At 44.7% G+C, this 16,496-nt stretch overlaps 1 protein-coding gene across 1 annotated transcript in view; it reads right to left on the minus strand.

The window, feature by feature from the left end:
• The window catches only part of CLIC6 (chloride intracellular channel 6), a 48,838-nt gene extending 36,992 nt beyond the window's left edge, over positions 1–11,846 (minus strand). The window contains exon 1 of the mRNA XM_038388040.2: positions 10,625–11,846. Within this exon, the coding sequence (XP_038243968.1) occupies positions 10,625–11,713 (1,089 nt within the window). The 5' untranslated portion in view covers positions 11,714–11,846. The remainder of the gene's footprint in view (positions 1–10,624) is intronic.
• Positions 11,847–16,496: the final 4,650 nt, after the last annotated feature.

A 16,496-nucleotide genomic window follows, 5' to 3' on the forward strand; every position in this document is an offset into this window, starting at 1 on the left:
AGAGACTAACAAATTTATTGAGCATAAGCTTTCGTGAGCTACAGCTCACTTCATCGGATGCATTTGGTGGAAGATACAGAGGGGAGATGTGTATATCAATCTCCCCTCTGTATCTTCCACCAAATGCATCCGATGAAGTGAGCTGTAGCTCATGAAAGCTTATGCTCAAATAAATTTGTTAGTCTCTCTAAGATGCCACAAGTACTCCTTTTCTTTTCACAGACTAGACTCCTTCCTAATATGGGCCCAATCCTTTCCCCTGGTTAGTTCCAGCAGACATCTTAGGTGGAAAGCAGGGGTGTTCTCATGACTGCCACCCCCCTTTTGCTGCTCCACCCCGCTTCATAGCTTTGGTCCAAAGCGGGAATCCTTTGTCTCTCTGGATCCCCACTCCACCTTCTAAATGGAAAAGCACCAGATTTAACAATGGATTCCAGTATCCTATGACATAGTCACATGTCCTGTGAGACCCCAGCCTTCATTCTTTGAGAGGTGGCCCACGCACACCCAGGAAGGTTTGCAAGTAAACAGACCATTTACAACCAATTGCCCTAGTCAATGGGAGACATCAAGCTTTCAATCCACCATTAATGGCCCATACTTTGCATAAATTACAATAAGACCTCAGAGTTATATTTCATATTCCTAGTTTCTGATACAAGAATGATACATTCATACAAACAGGATGAACACACTCAGTAAATTATAAGCTTTGTAATGATACCTTACAAGAGACCTTTTGCATAAAGCATATTCCAGTTACATGATATTCACACTCATAAGCATATTTCTATAAAACATTATGGAGTGCAACAGAGTCCATGAGAGAGAACTGTAAAAAAACAAAATCACAGAACCATAAAAAAAATGGAGACAAAAAATGAAGCACAGCTACTGTGCATGCTATGACTGTAAGCAATGCCATACACACCCTATGCATGTGAGACACCTGTAAAGCAAGATAATGTTGTGTGAGATTCTGTAGTAACCATAGGTTTCAGAGTAGCAGCCGTGTTAGTCTGTATTCGCAAAAAGAAAAGGAGTACTTGCGGCATCTTAGACTAACAAATTTATTTGAGCATAAGCTTTCGTGAGCTACAGCTCACTTCGTCGGGCTATCTAACTTTTTCCCCAGTAATAGAATAGTGATGCTGTAAATCGGAATACCAGCAGAAGTTGTGTGCACTGGTATTTTCTTTCTTTTTACACAAATAAAAAGTGGATCCTCTTCTCCCTGCCCTAAACTACAAAAACATATAAAATTAAACAACTAGCAGAATGCAAAGCTCTGAGCACAGCCCTACAGCTGTTTCCTGCAGCCACAGGACATTAGGGAGGGCTGCAGTTACCCAGATGGATTTAAAAAAGCAAGTCTAGTCCCTGCCAAACTCAGGGCATTGGCAGCAACGAGGTAAGAAGAACTCTTTTCTTTGCCCTTACGAGTTTTGTCCGTAAAGAGCGTAGAGTCAGACCCATAATGAGGTCAATAGACTTTCTTACCTAGAAGAATGCTCACATGAGGAGCAAAGGTTGTAGGATTGAGCCCCTAGGGACTTCATCCTGCAGTCCTTGAACATTTAAAACTACCACTAGTATCAGGTACAAGGAACATAGGATCAAGCCCTAGACACTGATTCAGACCCTGACTCTGTTCATCAAAGTATTTCAGGCCTATGTGACTAAAGCACATGCTTAAAGTAAAACACAAACTAATTTGATAAGTGAAAGCAATAAATGTTTAAGAACATAATTGTGAGGACACAATGTTTAGTTTTTGATTTTTAATACTTTCTGACTAAAATAATTCTAGACCAAGAAGTCATTTGCAATCACATTACAGAGAATAGATGCTGGAGAATTACACAGTATTATGTGCATAAACTACTCTTGGGGCCTTTACAGACTTCAGCCAAATAAGCAAAATTTATACATCTTATTTGCAATCCTCACATTACAGGACAGAAAGGGAACTCACAATGTTTGGAGGGATTGTGGGGGGAAAAAAATCGACACTGGGTGGATTCAGTTTTACATATGTGACCACATTATGATACCTCTATAATTTTGTGGTTGTGTCTTTTTAATTTGTCTATTTTTGGAGCAGGGTTTGAATTGTATGTCAGAATTGGCGTTAGTATACTTCAACAAAGCACTAAATTGCTGCATAATGTGTAAGCATGCCTTCAAGATCAAAGTTGCAAAATGAGGAATTTTAGTGTATAGCTTTTAAAGCTATTTTTCAGTGAACTGGTTCAGGGAGTAAATTTATCTGTATAATTTTAAATGCTAAAAAAAACAGCTCAGAATTGCGCCAAAAGGGGGGGGGGGGGAGAGAGCAATTGTAACCATAAGTAAAGCTGAACCTCTCCCCATACTTTTAGAATTAATAAACTGGTTTTTGCTGCCATTGAAACAAAGGATTTCAGTTTCATATCTCCTTAAAACATGTGTAATTTGTTTGCCAAATTTACGTTGATCCTTTTCTCTAAAAGTGTACCACTTTAATAAATAAGTAAATAAGTAGTCAACTCTATAAGCATCTGCAACCAGTGCATACAGTACACACAATAACCTGAAGAGTTATGAAAGGAATTCATAATGCCAGCTCCTCTTAAGCTGTATTATGGTATCCTAAATTGCCATACTCCATCCAACAAAATAGTTGAGAAAAGGCAAATGCTTGTGGGAAGTTGGCCAGTTTCCTGCTTTGTGAGCGTCTTGGGAACAAAATAGAATCCCTAGCTAATGTGTTTAACTACTGCACACAATTGTCTCTGCAAACTCAGAATAAGTTTTAGAAATATGTGTAACTAAAACGGTCAAAAAAGGGACCGTGGCAACTCCATTAAAAGTCCAGTCAGCAGCACAGCGGGGGCCTGGGGATAAGGCAGGCTCCCTACTTGCGCTGGCTCTACGCTGCTCCTTGAAGCGGTTGCCAGGTTCCTGTGGCGCTTATGCACTGGGGCAGCCAGGGACTGGGAGGCTCAGTGCACTATCCCCAGTGCCGGCTCCACAGCTCCCATTTGGCAGGAACAGCAACCAATGGGAGCTGCGGGAGTGCGGCAGCACCTGCAGGCGCAAAGACAGCACACACCATGCAGAGCCACCTGGCCGCCCATCTGCCTAGAAATCACAGGGACTTGACAGATGCAACCTCAGAGCCGCAGTAAGCGCTGCCGGGGACCCTGCACCTCCTCCCACACCCCAATCCCCTACCCCTCATCCCTGGCCCCATCCCAGAGCCCACACCCCCAGCCAGAACCATCACCCCACCCCCTGCACCCCAACCCACTGCAAGAGCCTGCACCCCCAGCCCAGAGCCCTGACCCCCTCCTGCACCCCAACTCCCTGCCCCAACCTGGTGAATATGAGTATGAGGAAGAGCGAGTGACAGAGGGAGAGGGGATGGAACAAGCGGGGCCTCAGAAAAGGGGCAGGTCAAGGGGGCAGGACAGGGTGTATGGTTTTCTGTGATTAGAAAGTTGGCAACCCTACTCCTGCACTCTAACTCCCTCCCAGACCCCACATGCGCACCTGCACCCCAACCTCCCTCCCCTCTTGCACCCAAACTCCCTCCCACACCGCAACCCCCTACCCCAGCTCTGAGCCCCAACCCGCACTCCAAACCCCTTGGCCCCAGCCCGGATTCCCTCCTGTACCCCAAACCCCTCTCCCCAGCCCCACCCCAGAGCACACACCCCCAGCCAAAGCCTGCACCCCTCCCACATCCAACACCCTACCCCAGCCCTGAAGCTCCTCCCACACTCCAAACCCCTTGGTCCCAGCCTGGAGCTCCCTCCTGCACCCAAACTCCCTCCCCCAGCCCAGAGCACTCTCCTGCATCCTGAACCCCTCATTTCTGGCCCCACTTCAGAGCCCATACCCCCAGCCAGAGCCCTCACCCCAGCCCTGCCCCAGTGCAGTGAAAGTGAGTGAGGATGAGGGAGAACGAGCCATAGAGGTAGGAGAGCTGGAGTGTGTGGGGCCTCAGAGAACGAGCGGGGCAGGGGTGGGACCTCAGAGAAAGGGCAGGAAAGGGTCAGGGCAAAGGTATTTCGTTTTGTGCAATTAGAAAGTTGGCAACCCTATTAGGGAGAAGGTTGAGGAAAAGAACCAGGGACCTTTTCCACTGTTTAAACCTAATCAAATGTTCCTCTACTCAGTCAACAATGTTATGTCCTGGCTCTGCATTTAACAAATCCAGTCACCTTAGGCAAATCCCAGATGATTTGCTTTGCTCTGGATCAGCAATGCAAGCTTATCTGAACTTTCCCAAAACCTTTTAGTTTGCAAAATGGGCTGGAAGCTTCACAATAAGAAGCCTTTTGTGAGATTCCCTGTATTTCATATATCAACAAGAATAGAAATCCATTAAAAAACAGGGCAATGTAACCCCACATACTTGAATGTTTATTTATACCCTTTAAAGGCAATCTAAATTCTGGCCCCCGATAACAATGTGTTTGTATTATAAAGATTAACAGTGATTTTTATTATTTTTTTTACATATTTGTTTGGGTACCAGAAGTCAGTTGCTCTCCTCATAAACCATACTCAATCAAATTGATTTTTCACCAGTATAAAACCCCATGGATGAGCAAAAATCCAAATCTGAGGTATAAATCTTTCCTCTGTGATTTTCCTGGAAATCTGCATGTCAAATGTTGGATATAGAGTGAAGTATATCAGATGGGAATACAGGCTGTGACTTTTTTTTTTCCAATGGAATTTGAGCACCTAATTCCTACGGGCTCCTTTGAAAATCACAGCCACAGTATTTAAAGAAAGATATCAAGTCCAAATAATTTAATTTTAGGATAGTCTTTTTTTCTTAATACATAGGCTAGACCACAGTTCCATAACTGGATCCTGGATAAACATTTCATGGAAAGTAAAGGCGTGACGTTTTACTCCATATGATTTTATGAAAATATGCTAATGAGTGTGAATACAATATAACTGGAATATGCTTCATGCAAAAGGTCTCTTGTAAGGTATATTACAAATCTTATAATCTACTGAGTGTGGTCATCCTATTTTTATAAATGTATCATTCTTATATCTGAAATTAGAAATATTAAATATAACTCTGAGGTCCTATTGTAATTATGCAAAGTGTGGGCCATTAATGGTGGTTTGGAATCTTGATGGCTCCCACCAACTAGGACAATTGACTGTAGATGTCTCTGTTTACTTGCAAACCTTCCTCTGAGTCAGGCCTGGTACTGGAATCAATCTTAAACCTGGGACTTTTCCATTTAAGAGGAGGGGTGGGGACCCAGAGAGATAAAAGATTTCCACCTTGTGCCAAAGCTATATAATGGGGTGGAACAGAACAAAAGGAGCTGCAGTCATGAGAAACCCCCTAGCTACCACCTGAGCTGGAACAAGAACTATATCAGGGGAAAGGATTGGGCACAGACTAGGAAGGCATCCAGTCTGGGAGAGAAGCTTATTGAAACATCTCTGAGAGTGATATATTATCTGTATTCAGCTTCTTACTGTATTGGGCTTAGACTTGCGTGTTTTATTTTATTTTGCTTGGTAATTTATTTTGTTCTGTCTGTTATTACTTGGAACCACTTAAATCCTACTCTTTGTATTTAATAAAATCACTTTTTACTTATTAATTAACCCAGATTAAGTATTAATACCGGGAGGGGACGACAAACAGCTGTACATATCTCTCTATCAGTGTTATAGAGGGCGAACAATTTGAGTTTACTCTGTATAAGCTTTATACAGGGGTAAAACTGATTTATTTGGGGGTTGGACCCCTTTGGGAGCTGGGTATCTGAGTGTTGGAGACAGGAGTACTTCTTAAGCTGTTTTCAGTTAAGCCAACAGCTTGTAAGGGGACGTGGTTCAGACTTGGATCTGTGTTTACAGCAGGCAAGCGTGTCTGGCTCTAACAAGGCAAGGTACTGAAGTCCCAAGCTGCCAGGGAAAATGGGCTTAGAGGTAGTCTAGGCACATCAAGTGGCAGTCCCAAATGGGTTTCTGTGATCCAACCCATCACAAAAGGTTCCTCCTCTTCTGTATTCTAACGTATGCATCAGGTGAAATATCTGTAAGCATGGTGCAGTAGCTGTTTTTTTCCTACTCTTTCTTCAGTGGCCAAAATGTCTCTGCCTTGTTTACTTTCTTGTGTATCAAAATTCCTGGTAATTCAGCAAAATTCTAAGACTATAGGACCAGATCCTCGGAATCAGCTATTTGGTGCACAACACTTCTCAGGAAAGATGCAATGAAGGCTGGAAATCAATGGAGTTACTTCAGATTACACAAATGTAACTAACAAATTTATTAGAGCATGCTCGGGGGTTGCATAACCCCCGAGCATGCTCTAATAAATTTTAGTCTCTAAGGTGCCACAAGTACTCCTTTTCTTTTTGCGAATACAGACTAACACGGCTGCTACTCTGAAACCTGTCACAAATGTAACTGAGATCAAAACCTCACCCATTGGAAGGATGAATGAAATGAATCACCCCGTGAATAAGAGACCAAAAAGGTTACAAAGATTGGATGAAGTCTGTTGTTTTAATCTTAGCCTTTTGAAGAACTCTTAAGATACACCACTTATTGTTAACCAGAATCTGAGCAGGAACGAATTTGATGGAAGATCTCGTACTGAAATGAGTAGTCCAGCTGTTTGAGTTCTGCACTTACAGCCAAATTACTAGACCCTCTGATCTTCAGAATCACTGAAATTTGTAGTTAAATCTATGAGGTTTAATTTTGATCTTATCTGGAATATCTTAAAGGTGACCTGCAAGTATGTTTTTAAATGAACCAGGTGTAGAATTATGTCCTGAATATCCTAAATAGTAAGTTTTTTAAAAGCAGTATTCAATTCCTAGGCAATTTTAAACTTACCAGAGAAGATCTGCAAAGGCACATCTGGTGGTTAGTTGCCCACATCCCACAGAAAGTCAATGGGAGTTAAGTGCATCACAGCCATTTATGCCTTTGAAAATCTCCTTCACCCTTCTTTATGATTGTTTTATGGCCCCTGAAGTCACAGATCCCTGATTTCCATAAGTGATCTCCCAGTATGCCTGAGGATGGTGACAGTACAGCCACCAAGGAATCCAGCTGAAGCATGAAGGTGCCCTACAATGAGATAGGTAGCTGTTTTTATTACACTGGGCAGGTTGGCAACTTAATTTTTAAATATTATGAGGTGTCATGTTGGGAGATAATGGTGCTGGTAATTCAGGAATCCAAAAAAATAGATAACAATGGTAACTTTTTAATACTTTATGTGAAGATATGCTTCTTCAAACTAATGTTTTCAGGTCTGCAACAGACTTCCTGTGCATCCCTGTATTATTGTACCTGTATTTTTTAAATATCTTGAGCCCACTCTGAGCCATGGTGAGGACCATCACTTCCCAGTGGGCAGCAGGAGTACAGAGACAGTGCAGCTCCTCACAGCAGTAGAGAGAAAGAGGCATGATTCCTTCCAGCAGTAGAAAAGAGCGGGGCTCCCTTCCTCTCTCATGGTGTGAGTGGTTTGGTGAAGGGGGAGATGCTGGGCTCCCAATACAGTGCTGCTCTAGGTTGTCAGGCTGAGAGGCGGAGAAACAAGAGACCAGTCTTAGCTAATAAATGTAGTCCTTTACCAAGTAGGTGTACAGTAAAATGTTTGTGTCTGGTTATATCCTGCCAGCAAAGTCATTAGAATGATGAATGCATTATTTTCAAAGCATTCTTAAATTACTAATGTTAAATCAGTCATGAAAATGTTCCTCCTTCCTTTCAGAAGTTCACAAATATTTAAATTAACTATGCTTAAATCTTTTATTTTTGGATTATAATGGCAAATTCACATTCTTATCCTTATTATGTCCGGCTCTCCAATTCTGATCCCTCAGATATTCTACAAGGACTGGAATCATGCTCCAAGTGTGGTTTGCCTTTGCAAAGTGATTTTATGAAAGCGACAACATGGGATTCTGCATTTATGATGTCTCAATGATAATCCGTATCAAATACTATCAGTTTTTGACATACAAAAATGTTTTTCTGACTGGCAGCCCTTCAATCTCCGCTTGGGATTTGAAAATCAGACTGGGCTCTTTCTGCAAGACAGAAATTGTCCTCATTTTATACTGGTGAAACTGCTGCCACATTATGACCTTAGTTACACCTGTGCAATCCTGCTCCATTTGTGGATGGATCTATGATCATACTACAAAACAAAGAGGAAGTTGCATAAGTGGCCCTACAAATGGTAGTTAACAGTTTACTCAACCTATGAGCAAAAAGAATGGAATTCTCTCTGCCAGATCTGAGTTGGCCCTGCAGGGCTGACAGTAGTAAAAATAAAAAGAAAAGGAGTACTTGTGGCACCTTAGAGACTAACAAATTTATTAGAGCATAAGCTTTCGTGAGCTACAGCTACACTTGAAGTGAGCTGTAAGCTCAAGAAAGCTTATGCTCTAATAAATTTGTTAGTCTCTAAGGTGCCACAAGTACTCCTTTTCTTTTTGCGAATACAGACTAACACGGCTGCTACTCTGAAACCAGTAGTAAAAATGTAACTGTCATTGAAGAAAGCACAAACGACTGAATATGCACAGGGTGCAGATCTACTGAGTAAGAAGGTAACATTTTTTCACAGTCACTTTTCAGAGTAAAATTGTACTACACAACTTCTGCTGTATAGATTTCTACTTTGTCCCAGAAATATTAATTTCAACTCTAGCCTCCGCATTCAGCTAATGGAGATCAATATGGTAGAGCTAAGTTATTTCCAGTAACTTGATTTCACAACCAAGCTTGTATTTTAAGAAAAAGCTGGGGGGGGGGGGGAAGGGGACATAAATATAAATAAATAAAAATTTGTCTTTCCAGTATGGCACTATACAGTACCTTGGATATTAAACTCAATAGCACTTGTAAAAATAGGGTTTTTTCCCCGTTTTTGTTTGCTGGTATAGAGCTAGCTTTATGTATGCAGTCCTAAGCTTCAAGAAAGGGGGAGAAATCAAGGCATAAACTACTTGGTATTCTGGATTCATTGCCAAACGGGAGGGGGTGATCAGACAGTGAGTTTTTTTTCTTCTGACTTCATTCTTGTGCTGGTGCATGAGACTGGGTCAACCCATGAATGAATTGCACATTCTGCATGGGAAATATTACTTCCAGTAGGTTAAGACCCAAAGTGGCCCCTTGTTTTCTTTGTTTATAAGGTTAGCCCTGACTTGGTCAAACTGTTCCATGCTGCTCACTGTTGTGCCTGCTAAATGTGGTTGTTGTCCTCCAACAGTGGGGGACTTGGTTTTCATGGTGCTGACCTCAGGATCAAGGCTATACTTTGTAAAACTGAGCAAGTAGGCAGAAATTAATTTCAGGTAACATGTCCATAAATGTTAGGGTTTTTTTTTTTATTTTGCCTGGGGTTTTTTTCTAATCTAGATTTCACCTGCTTGAATTATAGGTATTTTGAACGTATATAAATTGTGTATCTTTAACTGACATACTAACACATTACACAGCAGCATGGGGTTGGTTGTTTTAAAAAAAAAAAATTGTCTACATTTATTATCTGAAATTAATTTCAATTCTCCGTATCTGTCAAACACTTCCTGATCTTTTAGCATAAAACATGCTATATAAACGTAACATCATATTATCAATGCTCTTAAAAAGGAATTTTCTATTTTCTTCCAAGTAAGTCCCTATAATGTCACACCTTATGTATTTTTCTCTAGGGGTAACTCTGGTGTATCTTCTATTTCCTCCTCCTTTGGAGATTTTAAACTCTCCAGGGACCTTTAACAAGTATTTCTCTACTTCACAAAATGTTGCAAGAATGAATTATCATATTCATGTACTTCATGTGCTCAGATACTACGATGATTAGCACCACAGAGAAGCCCAGGAACAATCCAGAGTGATACCTAGATTCTCATACACTTTTCATTTAAACATAGAGAGATACCTAGACAAAGGTAAAACACGTCAAAATAGTTGTTGGTGAAAGACCTTACTGCCAATTTTGCACTTTTCCTTTTCTTGTGGGTGATGTTATTAATTATGGTAGCTTTTAGAATGATAAAACCACGATTTTCAGCACAACGGAGGGTGGAAAACTTTGCACCATGACTATATTTAACCATGAAGGAATGAAAAGTCAAAGGAAATGTATCTCGGGATTAAATAATAACCAAACCATCTTAACAAAACTGGATTTGCGTCTGGCAGATTTAAATGACACTAGTAACAGCAAATGCACAACCCAAGGCTCTCTCCCGTATAGCTGCGCTCTGTAAGGAATATGGGGCGGGGAGGGGGGGCGACTAGACGGAGCTCCCTCCAACTACTCCACGTTGTAGCGTAACGCTGAGCTGCACAGGGTCACTTTTTTTTGGTAAAACTCCATGCACAGCTGGTTGGACAGAGGAGTCACTACGTTCACTTAGGCTGTGTCACAGGGCGACCGCTTTATCTAGATCTCCCCCAACCACCCATGATTCTAGGAAACTGCTAACACCAGCCCATGACAGGTAAGCACGATCTGCGCAACAAATCTTCCCCAAGCTCGAGGATCGCCGGCTACTGGTCTAAGGGAAGAGCAAGGCTGCGAGCGGATTGCCCGACCAGGCAGTTTTACCTTGACGAAGAGGGAAATGTCATGCTCTTGCGCCTCTTCCCCGGGTTCCCCAGGTGTGCTCGCCGCCGCCGCCTCTTCTTCTTCCTCCCCCTCTCCCCTGGCCTGCATGCCGTTCAGGTTCATGGCTTCCTCGCCTCTCTCCGCTCCCGCAGGCTCCTCGGGGGCTCCGGCTGCACGTGGCTCTGGGCGGTGGTTGCTCAGTTCGTCCCCACCTGGGGTGCCCTCCGGCCTTTCTCCGGGAGCAGCGTCCTCGGGGCCCGCGTGTTCTGCGGCCGCTGGTATTTCCTCGGTTGCGTGGCCCGCGGCGCCTCCGGCCGCGGGGGTTTCTTCGCTTGTCGTCGTGTCTGCGGGATTTGCTCCCGCTGGGGCAATGCTTCCCAGACTTTGCCCTGCCCCAGTTTCGTCCTCCCCTCCCTCGGGCTTTGCTTCTGCCGTTGCATCTGCTTTGCCCTCCTCGTCCTCTTCCTCCCTCTCCTCCGCTGCGCGCTCTTCTCCTTCGGCGGCTCCTTCCTCCCCTGCCCCGTCCCCAGGCTGTTCTTCCTCTCTCCCGCCCTCGCCAGGGTCGTCTTCCTCCTCGGCAGCCGCTGCAGGATCTTCTGCCCGGGGCGGTTCTGCGCCTCCCCCTTCCGCGGGGCTTGGCCCCGGGCTCTCTCCGCCGGGGCTCTCCTCCGCGGGGGGCGGCTCCGCAGCTCCTTCGCCCTCCGCGCTTCCCCCTGCGTCTCCTTCGCCCCTTTCCTCCGCGCGCTCCCCAGCTGGGCGGTGCGCGGGGGCAGGCTCCTGCCGCTGCCCCTCGGGGCTCCCTGCTCCTGCCGCCTCTTCCCCCGCTCCTCCCGCCGGCGGGCTCCCCTCGCCGCCCCCTTCCCCGGGCGCCTCCCGGTCCTTCCCTTCAGCGGCTCTTTCTGCTGCATCCTCCTCCGGCCGGGGGCCGGGGGGCTGCTCCGCCGCCGCCGCCGCCGCCGCCCCTTCCTCGCTCCCTCCCTCCGCCGGCTCTTGGGAGCCCTCTGGCCCGAGCGGCTCCGGGCTGTGCGCCCCGCTGAGCCCCCCAGCGGAGCGGGGCTCTTCTGCGGGAGAAGGGGGGCTGCTCTCCATGGCAAGGGGCCGGAGCGTGGGTCCTGCGCGAGGCGCCGCCGCCGGGGACTCCCGCCGCTTGGCTATGGCGACTCCTCGCTGCACGCGCGGGGATTAGCGACTGGCCCGCGCCCAGGGCCGGCAGCACCTGCTGGGCGCCAGGGGGCCGTCTGCGCATGCTCCCTAGCGGCGGCTGCCCTCGCTCGCCCTCGGAACCGGCTCCCCGAGCCAGGCGGGGACAGCGCCGGGGGCAGAGATGGCGACGGGGGGCGACATAGGTGCTGGAAGTAGCGGTGCTGGGGCGGTTGCCGCTGCCGCACCCCCTGGCTTTCCATTACAGACCAGCTTCGCAGTTCGGTGGACTGGCTCTCAGCACCCCCCCCCCCCGTACAAATTGTCCCAGCCACCCTGCGGGGCGAGGGAAAAGGGAGACACAATAGAGAAGAGTGGGGGGGGGGGAAACGGGGGATGCAGGGGCAGAAGTGGGGGCTGGGAGTAGGGTGACCAGATGCCCCGATTTGGGGGTCTTTTTCTTATATAGGCTCCTATTGCCCCCAAGCCCCCTCCTGATTTCTCACACTTGCTGTCTGGTTACCCTAGCTGGGAGGAGTTGGGCTTCGCTCCTCCTTAGCCATTTTGTCTCTGCCCGCAGCGGTGGCAGCAAAGCTACTAGCTAGCCTCCCCCCCAAGACTCAGCACTGTCTGTCGTGAGGTTTTTGGGGTGAAAAAGGATTCCCGGCCAATGCCGTGCTGGGACTCACAGGGCTACAACAACACTGCTTGGGGGGAGGGAGCGGAGGAGCCAGTAGCCCCTCTGCATGCAGAGCACAGGCAGGAAAGTGGTGGGGAACTGCTGCTGGCCCAAAACAGACGGGTTTCTCTGTGACCAAACCCCTGGTTTGTTTGTTTTTTCTCACCGCCGGCTCAGAGCTCTCAGTGGGCAACACGTGTTGGCTAGAGCAGCCACGACACTTAGGGAGCGACCCTTCACGAGGATCTTGGCCGCAGTCAAATCTGCAGGGCGTGAGGTGCTCTGCTCCCAGCTCGGCAGCTAAGTACCCTCGGGTTAGCGCAGCAGGCCCCGTCTGTGCTCTGGCGCTGCCTCCCCAGCAAGCTCTCAACCGGGGACCGAAATGCGCTCGCTGTGCTCTCCTAGGGCTGCTCGAGCTGCATTTGCTTCTCCGGCTCCCGCTCTGGTTTCCCCTTGCCAAGTTTTAATAACTTGCCCTTTACCGTCCTTCAAATATCCTGCCCTTGCCTGACTACAAGGCTTTGGGACGTAGCCTGCCCACAAGTCCTTGAAGCAACCTTCATACCTTTATTGTGCTTTGGGCAGGATGTAACCTTTTGGGTGGCCTGTTATTGACGAAGGTAAGAAAGTAGCCCAAACTGTAACTGTATCCCAAAATGCTTCACGGAGTTCAATAATAAAACGATTATAAACAATAAAATTATAAATAATAAAATTATAAACGATAGCCAAAGCAGAGAGAAATGAAGTAGGAGAAAGCTACCTCTACAGATGAGATTTGGAAAGCTAATGCTGCAGAGACAGAAGAAGGCTGTTTCAAAAGGCAGGAGGTGATACTGGGAGTGGGGGGAGATTATGCAATTTCTACTTGAGAAAGAGGTTTGTGAGAGAGACTACTTCAAATCCAAGGTAGGTTTCAAAATTAAGGAGAGAAATCTTTGGACTGGATTCTGGTCTGCACGGGCGTCATGGGAGTTGTTGGAGGATAAAGATGATGGAATTGTGCCCTTCTTTGTATGGGCGAGAAAACTCCATTCTGCACAGCTGGAGTCTGGGAAGCTAGGTCTTAGGAAGGCCCTATAGAAGGAAAGAAATTGTTCAGAGTGGAAGAGAGGATATAAAACATGGGTAAAGGTTTCTGCATAGATAGTGGGGAACGCAGATAACGTTGCAAAGGTGGCGACAGGCAGACTTGCTGGCATAGCTGTTGTGGGAAAAGAGGGTATAGAGGAAAGAATGGCACCAAGGTTACTATGATTGATAGCTAAATTGGGATATATGATTTTTCATTTTGATTACATTTTTGAACTCCTGTATGGGAACTAAACTCAAGGCTCTGGATAATATGGCCAAGAATAAGAAGGTGGATAGCAGAAAGTATAGAACTGAACGTCGTGGGCTAAGGATTGTGGTGCAAAAGTGGAGCTGCTATCATAGCCAGTGTGGTTTGATAGCTAGAGGGAACCAGAGTTGCGGGCATAGCTATGTACATGGTCCAGCAGCGTTCCACAGTGCCACAGACTGCAGTGAGAACAAGGAGAATAACTTCATTTGCATAAAGCCAAGTTTATCAAATGTACCAGTATCCATTCAAATTGTTATCTATTTGGCAACATGCTTCAAATTCTCAAAATCCTTGTGCCAAAAAATAACCACTTGATCACTGAGAAGCAGAAGAGCGCACAACGCTGCAGGTCCTACGCAAAAAAAAAAAATGTAAAAAAAGACAGCGAAAGAACACTTACGTAATTTCAATAGTTACCTCAAAGCTGAAGTATATTCGCAAACAGTTTGTGGGCTGCACTAATTATTTTTCCTGAAGTAAACCTACTTTTATATTAATATTAACCTTGCATAAAGCAGTTCAAGTATTTATACCAATTTGCATGCAGTCATAAGAATGAGCATTGCATCATCCTGTGAAAAACACTAGCTCTGTAATCCTTACTCTAAGTAGCATTCAGATATTATCTAGCTATACATTACAATAATACTCTGTAAGCGTTGTGAGTTTACAGACTGAGTTGAAGTGGATACAAAAATATAATAAGGTGGGATTACCAATAAATTTAAATTATGATAGGGATAGGAAGATTCAGGGAGCATAAATTCGGTTATATAGCACTGATTTAGGGTATCTCAGCAGTTTTTTTGCTTGTTTGTTTTTTCTTGGGGGGGGGTGTTTTTTTGGTTTTTTTTTTTTTTTTTTGGTACTTCTCTTACTCATGGCATAATTTAAACATTTTACAAAGTTTGTAGCTGTTTTTTGTTATAAAGATAACCTTCCAATTAATGTGAATTGATGTGAACATTTGTTCGTAGGTGGTCTGAAATTAGGGATTTCGGAGAATTGTGACCAAAGAGAGGTGTGACCAGAGAAGTCTAGTGATGACAATTTAAATGCCAATGTTAACTATTTCATGGCTGATTAGTTTATCAGAAACATCCTCTCATCTTCTTATATGCATGGCTGGATTCATTAGGAAGAAAGTTCTCCAGGAATGAGATGCCAGATTTTAAAGATGAGAGTAACTGAGTTTAAAAATAAGAGTAACTGTGTTTCGGGGGTAGGGAGAGGAGAGATTCTCAGCATAGGACTCTGGGAGAGATGGGAAGAAAGAAGAATGGGAGTCTGGAGAGATAAGATCTGGAAAGAGTGGAAGATCTGGAGGAATAAATCACAGGATGAAGTGAAAGCTCAACTCTATTTAAAATGATTCAGTAATGATGCAAATAAATTACCATATAATGTATTAGTAGTTTCCATGTGTTTATAGAAAGTTTAATGGTGAACAAAAAAGAAAAATATAATGGTGGGATAAAGAATAGCTTTGCTCTCTTAGTTTCTCATGTCACTAGCATCCTTTGATGAATGTATAGCCTCTTAATTCATAGTCATTTGTGAGTATTTCCATAGCTCCATTTGTCTTGCCTCTGGTTAACTGAAGATTGGTCAGGTCCCCCAGTCAAAATGCACACCATATATTGCTCCCCTAATTATTTTGCAAAAGTTTCAGGTGTTACATGGAGTGCAGCTGAAGACAATAGTGAAGGTAGGCCACTAGCCTTAGCCATCATGTTGTCTGATCTGCTCTGATTCAGGTTAGATGGCAAAGTGGCTAAAAGAATGATTATTAGTCTACAGTGGTGCTCCCACCAGAGCTACAAATTGTGACGCAGCAATCAATGGTACAGTAATGGTGGGAAATTTATAGACAAATGCTAGTGTACATACAGCCATTGAAGTAAACAGATTGACTTCACTGAAAGCACTAATGAGGCCCCACTTGTTTAAATATATAATTAAACATAGAAGAAATTATCTTGCCAAAATAGGGTCCCCTTCACATGTTAGCACCACTATTTCTCCTATTTCATAACTCACAAGGAAAAACAAACTGTTGAGGTAGCTGCCCACTGATTGTATCCTTGTTCCCTTTTTGCTAATAGGCACATAAACATGTACAAAACAATTACTTATTTTCATATACCACAGTGAAACCCAGTTGTTTCTATTACCATCCATATCTTCCCTTGCACCTTTTATCAGTTTACTATTCTAAAACCCAGCTTACTTTCCCTTTTAAAATTTAAACTTGAAAAAAAATATATCAAACAATTTGAACTCTGAATTTTCCTAAAGGTTTATTTTCTTTTCTAGTCTATTTCTCTGAATCTGGGATCTTCCCCTGTCTCTGGTACTACTTTACTGGCTCACTATCAGGGAGGGAAGGGGATGAGGCAGAATTTGCTTAGGCACCTCTGGAGATTTTCTTCTGGTTCTTCGACCTTGCTTTTCACTTTCATGGACCACTCCAATGTCCTTTCAGATATCTCGTTTGCCTTTCAGCCTGACTCTGTATATTCCTTCAACTTCAGCACAGCACTTCTCAGCTTCTGTCTGACTCCAAAAATCCACTGTGTTCAGCAATGTTCTCTTAGTAGCTCCTGAATGGTCCCTTTGCTTCTGAAAGTGGGTATTGCATGCTCTGTGCTTTTCTTAAGTGGTGATTCCTTACCAGTATCCATGACAATCCAGTTTCAATCAGCATG

Source organism: Dermochelys coriacea, chromosome 1 (assembly GCF_009764565.3).
Source record: "Dermochelys coriacea isolate rDerCor1 chromosome 1, rDerCor1.pri.v4, whole genome shotgun sequence".
NCBI lineage: Eukaryota > Metazoa > Chordata > Testudines > Dermochelyidae > Dermochelys > Dermochelys coriacea.